This window comes from Fulmarus glacialis, unplaced genomic scaffold (genome assembly GCF_000690835.1).
Source record: "Fulmarus glacialis isolate BGI_N327 unplaced genomic scaffold, ASM69083v1 scaffold15199, whole genome shotgun sequence".
NCBI classification, from domain to species: domain Eukaryota; kingdom Metazoa; phylum Chordata; class Aves; order Procellariiformes; family Procellariidae; genus Fulmarus; species Fulmarus glacialis.
The window spans coordinates 35,540-42,804 of record NW_009235306.1 but is presented as its reverse complement, the minus strand read 5'-3'; the positions used below and the strand labels follow the sequence as shown (position 1 = coordinate 42,804).

Here is a 7,265-nt window from a genome sequence, read left to right as displayed (position 1 = left end):
CGGAATTCCGCCAGCTGCATTACAGACACATTTTTACAGGATCAAAGCCTGGGCTTCGAATCCAGATGTACTCTTACCAGTTTTTGGAGGGCGAGTATGTATGGATTTCATCGAAGAACCTCTCTGGCTGGTGCAGAGGGTAAGGGCTCGGCCGTGTCCACCCACCAAAAAGCACAAGCAAGTCCTTGTAGACCACCAGCGTGGCCCCAGCCTTGGGCGAGGGGTACGAACCTGGGCAGGGACAGAGAAGAGGAAGGTTAGGAAACCATGCTTGAACACAGCCACAGAACTCTGCATCAGTTTTACTGAAGTGTGACAACACGGAGACTCCACCTTTAAAAAAAAAAAAAGCAGAAAAGAAGGCAAGATTAGAGTTGGGAGCCTGGGAAGAAAAACTACTGCCAATTTGTGTCATCGTAATTAGTAGGAGCCTGAAAGCACATCTCATGTGTGGCAAAACATCTGTCACTCACTGGCAGGAAATTGCTAGCTTTCTAATGTATCCCTTGAAATTATTGCTTTAGCACTGAATAAAAGCAATAATTACCTCCAAATACCTAGTAACTTCTCCCCAAGGAAGGAGGGAGAACGAATACCAACTCCAACGCATCCGGAGTCGCTCATGGCAGATCGCTCGGGTACTCATGCACCGAACCCCATTTTTTGCGAAGCAGCACGATTAAACCCTAACCGCTTTGCTGCGTGAATTAACAGTCACTCCTCACGTCTGCAGAATGAAGTGCTCCTCTAAAAATTATTAGGAGATTTTTTTGCTTGCCTTGTTCAAGGTTCAAAAGGCTCCGCTTGGGCCAGGGACCTCCTGAGCAGGACCTGCACGAGCAAGACGATGCGACCTCTTGGGCTCAGTGCCATTGCGATTTGCTGCGCTCAGAAAATGCCGTAGATCCCGAAGGTTTTCCTGCAGCACAGCAAAGCACCGAGCTCACCTCTCAACCTACTGCTGCTCCATTACGACCCCGCTGCCTGTGGTCTGGGCCCTGGCCACCGCATCGCTCTTTAACCAGCTCGGAGCAAGAGCAACGTCGATGCGAAGAGCCCCTTTGTGAGGGCAGCTATCAAAGGATGGGATCCCTTTGAATTTATGTCAGGAAATTGGCCACTGTCCACTGCAAAAATACAAACCCTGCCTGCTCCAGCAGCCAGAGGTGCTGTGTCACTACCCTGCTGATGTGTTAGGTGCTGAATTGCTTCCCAGGAAAAGCTAAAGCTGCATCCAAGCATCCTCCTTCCCACGGCCATCACCAGCACCAGGCAGATTCCTCCACCTCTGCAGTCACACTTTCAAAATAATCATAAACACATCACCCAAAAAACATGGATGCACGTGCCCGGCTGCGGGAACCGGGGGCAGCTCAAGGGCAAGGCTGCGCACGCGGCCGCAGAAGCATCGTCACCCTCTCCAAAAAGGCTGATAGACCAAACCGACCTCTCTCTCCTCCCATGTCCTAATAGGACTTTGAGAAACATTTTTAGCAGGTAATGACATGCAGAATGGAGACTATTTTTAAAAGAAACCAGAGCAGCTATTTTAAGATGCTGCAGCTGAGAAAAGCAATTTGATTGCGATGGGTTCCAGGTGGTGGGTGGTAAGAGCCCAGCCAAAAAGCAACCCCCGGCCAGACGCAGAGGAGATGGCTGCAGGGTCCCTGAGCCTTTCTCCAGGCACAAAGCACATCTTGCTGCCGCTCTCAGGTATACGGCTGTGGGGGAAAAAGGGAATAAAGTTGTGCAGGAAACAATTCTTGTGCTGGGGCACGTATATAGCGTGGCCAAGGTCTCCTTAAAGACGAGAATACCAGAAGAGGGTCATGTTTGTTTACTCTTTGTTCCGAAATTCCAGTTTTCCTGGCTCGTTCCGTGGCTGTGTGCAATTCATTAATCCACACCAGCAGGTTTCCAGCCTAAATATTTCCCCGGCAGAGCATAAAGTTGCTATCCCAAGCTTGGCATCGCAAACTAGATCGCTGGAAACATTTCTACCTGATTTGCAGAGAATCAGCTGGCTGAGCTTCTCTGTCGAGGACGCCACAGGGCAACACGGGGTGAAAGGTGCTGGGTTTAAATTAGGTTATTTTTAAACAAAAAGGGTTAGCTAGAGTCATCCCAGGATGGAGAAACAGATTGGTACTTTGCTCAGAAAGGTCTGGGATGCTGCAGAGTGAGAAAAGCCACCCTCCTACTGCTGTAAACTGAAGGTCAACCCCAGCCTCAGACACCGAGACAGTTCCCAAATGAGTCAACATGTAAAGAGCCCAAGGCAGAGGTTAGCCCTGGTTTTTCAGAAAGCTTTGCCTGTTATTGGATGTTGTATGGGTTTAAGTGAGCGGAGTTCCATTCTGCAATGCAGGAAAAATCTTACTTTTACAAGTCAAAGAAGAGTTGGCCTCTCAAAGCCTCTTCCAACCAGACAGTCAGGATATCTACAGATGCCCTCTGCAAAAGAGATGCACCCCAAGCTTGTTGTACCGGAGAGGGCTTCAGCGATCTTGTGTTTGAGTAGAAACACGTGGACAAAGGGTGGCCGAACCCTGGAGAATTAATACTGCTTATCTCTAAAGCAGGGGAGAGCTGCTGGGTGCTGCTGCCACCGTCCCCGGGAAGGGCAGGAGCATCTCGAGGGAGGCAGAGCAACGCCTGCCCTGCCCAGGCGAAGGGGGAAGGCGACCGGCAGCCTTTGTGACTTCAGGTCTCAAGTATGCGGAGGAGCGCAGGGACATCAAAGGGACACGGCTCAATTACGTGGGGCCCCGTAACAACCTGCTCAAAGTCCGAGCTCTTTAGAGGATGTGCCGTGCCGAGCGGCGTTTCAAAGGCTTGCAGGAACATACTTGACATGGGAGGGCTTCCTCCTCTCCGGGATTATGCTTGCAAATGAAACGGCTTCTGTTCCTCGCCACAGACTGAAGTGCCTGCAGAAGAACATCGTTAGGTAATTGCACCGGTTTCAACTGCTCCCTTGGTCAGAGCGCAGAGAGGACTCTTCCTGGCTGGGTTTCCAAGCTCCACACCCTGATAACACCGTCCAGCCCGATATCAGATTATCTTTCCTTGGGGATAAAAATTCAAGCATGCAGAGGGTGTAGCACAACTAACTACTCCTAAACATAGAAGGCAACATCTCTTTACAGCTGACGCTGTTTATTCAGTTGGAATGAGTAGCTAAAAGCTGGTCCGAGCTATTTTTTTCCAGTTGATGGATTTTCCTGGCTTGCAAAGCAGATACATACTTTTCAAAAAAACAAACAAACAAAGATCTCTGGCTTCCACGGATGTTTGGAAGAGAAATGCCAGCCTCTGATCGCTTCTGACACAAGCTCTGGATGCTATCTATTTAGGATCTGTCCTTATAAGCAGTTTTTAAAGCCCATTTATTCAGTCCTCTAATGCAACCAGAGCAGCACACGCAGAGCTCAACGACCACAAAAGAAAAACCTGGCTGTAAGGGCACGGGTAACACGAATTTCCAGACCAGCCTTTTACCTATGGTAGGCGCAGCCCCAAGCGACTCCAAGAATGAATACCAAGTGCAGCTTAAAGTAAAAATGAAGGAGAGGGGGGAATCACATGGTGCCTGATTTGATGGGATTACCCAGATGAAAGGATTGGTTCAGATCGATATCGTTTGGGAAATATTGTAAAAGAGATGCGCTGGAGCGGAGCCAAGGGTTTGCACCACCTTGGGGGGAAGGTTAAAATATGGAAAGAGTTCTGGGGTTGTGTCAAGGGGATAAATTTGGGGGAATTTTATTACAGCAGATTTCTGGAGATAGATGAGACGAGAGCTACTAATAACAACCGGGGGCCGTTATTGCTGGATCTGATGGATTTCTCAAGCCACCTTAGCTCCAGCAAGAAACGACGCTGTTCTCCCTCCAGCGAGCTGATCACCGTCATCGCCAGCCTATTCGATTTACACAAAATGCCAGGATAAACAGAAACAGGCCCACAGCCGCGTTTCCAATTTCAAAGCCGAGAAATTAAAGTCAGCTCGTCCAGCAGCCAGTGGATTTCAATGTGCAAAGGAAGCCAAGCTCCCAGGTTCAAAAGCTGCCCGCAATCTGCACACCAAAGGCAAAGGAAACCATCCCGGGGAAGGGCTTGGGGCTAACAGCCACTACCTGCACCAGCAAAAAAAGGGGCAAGGCAATGGTCCTGCTCTGCCGTGGCTCAAGCCACGCTGGAAACGCAGCGGCTGCCTGCCAAAGCCGGCCTCTCCCTGCAAACAAATTACGTTTGTTCAACAAATTATGTCCCATCACAAGGATGCGCTTAGTTTGGTGGGTACATTATCAGCAGAGCACATTATAATCCCAAAGAAAAAGCCAGAGGGAGATGCTGAACCTGCATAGTCAGGTATGAAAAGCAACATTTGTTGGTGACCAGTGCTGGTGTTTCCCAAATGGTTTGTACCTCTGCAAAGTCACAGTGCTTCAGTATAACCCATCTGCAGAAGAACAAAAAGCTTTGCATGATTTCACCCTGAGGAGCTTGTGTTGCTTAGGGAGAGTAAAACAGAAGTGGTAAAAAGCAAATTCTGTTTGAGAAGGGAAAAAAATTGACCCAGCTGTTGGATGTCACAGCAGAAACGAGGCTAAAAGGATGGCTCGGAATTATTGCACTCTGCCTCCGACTTACAAAAGCCCTGTCTCAGACCTCTCCTTTGTGGGAAGAGCCGGCTGTCCCGTCGGTGGTTTAAACCATGTTTATCCCCAGGGGAGCAGCATGTGAAATGGAGAGCTCGTGCTCTCCCCGACGGCTTGGCAGAGGGTGAAACCCGCTGCGCTGCCTCCGACTGACCGGCAGCAGCCAGCCTGATGCTCAGGCTGGATTTACGAGCCCGGCTTTTAGGCTGGCAGAGACTTAAAGGTGCCAAATCACAGTCCTAATCTGGAACCTTCATCCACCCCAGCACCATCATCTACCCCAGCCGAGGGATTACCTAAGCCTACTCTCCATCATGCGAAGGTCCATCCCAAACTTGTGTGACAGTGTGAAATCCCCAAATCTTTCTCCTTCGATGGGAAGGGAAACCAGAGAAGGAAAATAATAAACCCCTCTGCTTCCCAGGCCAGCCGGGATTTTTCCACAGCAGTCTGCAGATTTGCCCGAAAGCTTTTCCCTCGCCAGCAGTTTGCGAGGTTTCACAAAGGGAAGATGAAGCAAGCCAGGGAGCAGCGGTCCAGAGGCTGGAATACGGCACAACTGGCAGAGGACGAGCATCCCGGCAATCCCAGCTTTAGCATCGGATTTGGGAGACGCCAAAGGAGAGCTCCTATGAGAACTGCAGACATCTCCACAGCACGTTGCACACTGGCTCTTTCCTTAAGTCCAACCCCAACACTGAGGACTCGCTGGTCAGCTGCCTTGGATCCAGCATCTGACAGTCACCTGCTTTTATCCCCGAGACGTTCAAAACAGGGCACTGGGATTACAAACGTTTTCAAGACCGGCTTTGACTGGGTCTGCCTAAACCTTAAAGCTTTTAAGAGCCAGGAAAGTATCATTTTCCCTTACCAAAGCCACATGTGATTTAGTGTTCCCTCAAATCTAGCTTAAAAAAAAAAATTCCTTGCTCGGAAGTAGACAGGAATTCAGCTTTGCAAGCATTTAAAGAAAAACCAAACAAGATCCGATTTGTCTCCCCAACAGGGAGACAAAACTTTTGCAGGCACATGCATCCAGTGCCTGCGAAATACCTCTCCGGTAGTGCAGGAAAAATATCCGTGCACCATTACAGAGGTTTTTTTGCAAGTTACGGGGGTATGCAACCAAACCACAGCAGCCCCCCTGATGTTTACACACAGAAAAAGTTTCCACCACGCTCTCAGTGTTGAATTTCCACCCTACAATGACACAAGCTCACGGTACAAGCCCAGTCAAACCCACGGCGTTGAACCAGAGGTCTGGTTTCTTGCAATCTTTACAAAAGGCAGAAATCCCCGCCGGGGAGGATAAGTCACCTCCAAGCTTTTGCAATGTCACAGTCATTTTTTTTTACCCAGGAAATGCCGCGACTCCGAGCCTGATAAAGCTGTTGAAAAGGAGAGGCAGTGCCCTCTGAACCCTGTGCAACAGGATTACTGAGTCACTCTGTGCTAATGCTTGGCAAAAATGTCCTTACACAGCAAGTTGAGCAAACCGTGATGAGATAAGAGTGCCAGAACGCCCCGGGGCTTTGCCCCCTTCTCTCTTTAATAGCTGCGAACGAGGATCGCTGCAATCCACGCACCTCCATGCTGCAGGAGAGGTTTTATCAGGGTCCATCCTGAGCATTTCTCACCAGCAGCATCCCTCCAAGGTGCCAAGTACTGCTTACGGTGAGGTCACCCTGTATTCCCCTTCGCAATCATCTCACCTGGTTTTGGGAAATGCAAATTTGGCCCTGCGGTAAAGGGCACTGCTGTTGCAAAAGTTGCCTTTCCCTCTAGGTGGGTGGAATCAAAATGCCAGCCAGCGATCCACCTCTCCCTGCTTTAATACTTGTTCCCCCCCCCCTCTCAAGTGATACCATACCCTGCAGACTTTCAAGTGATTTGAGTAACAGTCTGACATCCTACACACAACAGCTCTGATGTTAATTAAAGAGCTCAACGCTTGGAGAGAAAGGGTTGATCAGCTCCTGCGACTTGTCTTCCCTCCAGGAGGCAAACGGAGGGATGGAAATTGCTGTATCAGACTACACAACACCGTAATAACCGGCTAATTGTAGGGAAGGGACCGAGGTATGTGTGGGTTAGCGGAGGAGCGTGCCCCGGCTCTGCTGAGCTCCGCAGTTTTCGCTCAAGTCACGCTCCCGTTTCGTTTGCCACAGCACGAGGGAGGCGGCAGAGGCATTTCAGACGTCGGAGAACCCCAAAATTACTGGTGTTTCAGGAAATGGCTGCTGTGTAATTTGGTGAGATTATAGCTACCACGGGGCTAAAAAAACCTCAACCATCCTTTAAAGAGCATCCTGTGGGCACAGGCAGAAAAGTCTACTTGAATAAGTGCAAAAAGCTCAGTGTCGGGAAGAGCAGGGCTACGCTCGTCTCCAAATTTGCTGCAAAGAAAGTGCAGCTATTTGCTGAAAACCCGACATCTACCCACTGAAAGCCCCAGCACAACACACGAAGCGATATTCAGTCCAGCTCTTTGCATCTTCCTTTTAACCAGCCCTTCCCTCACTTGCTGTCTTCCCCCTTATTTTCATTTTCAAGCCATTGGTTCCTGCACTACGCTTTCTTCACACAAGGAGTGCGCTTTTC

General features: G+C 49.6%; 1 protein-coding gene across 1 annotated transcript in view; it reads right to left on the bottom strand.

Moving 5' to 3' along the window:
- FBXO42 (F-box protein 42) overlaps positions 1–7,265 on the bottom strand; it is a gene marked incomplete at its 3' end in the record, with an annotated part of 31,986 nt that overhangs the window by 4,077 nt on the left and 20,644 nt on the right. The window contains exon 4 of the mRNA XM_009585981.1: positions 78–231. Within this exon, the coding sequence (XP_009584276.1) occupies positions 78–231 (154 nt within the window). The remainder of the gene's footprint in view (positions 1–77; positions 232–7,265) is intronic.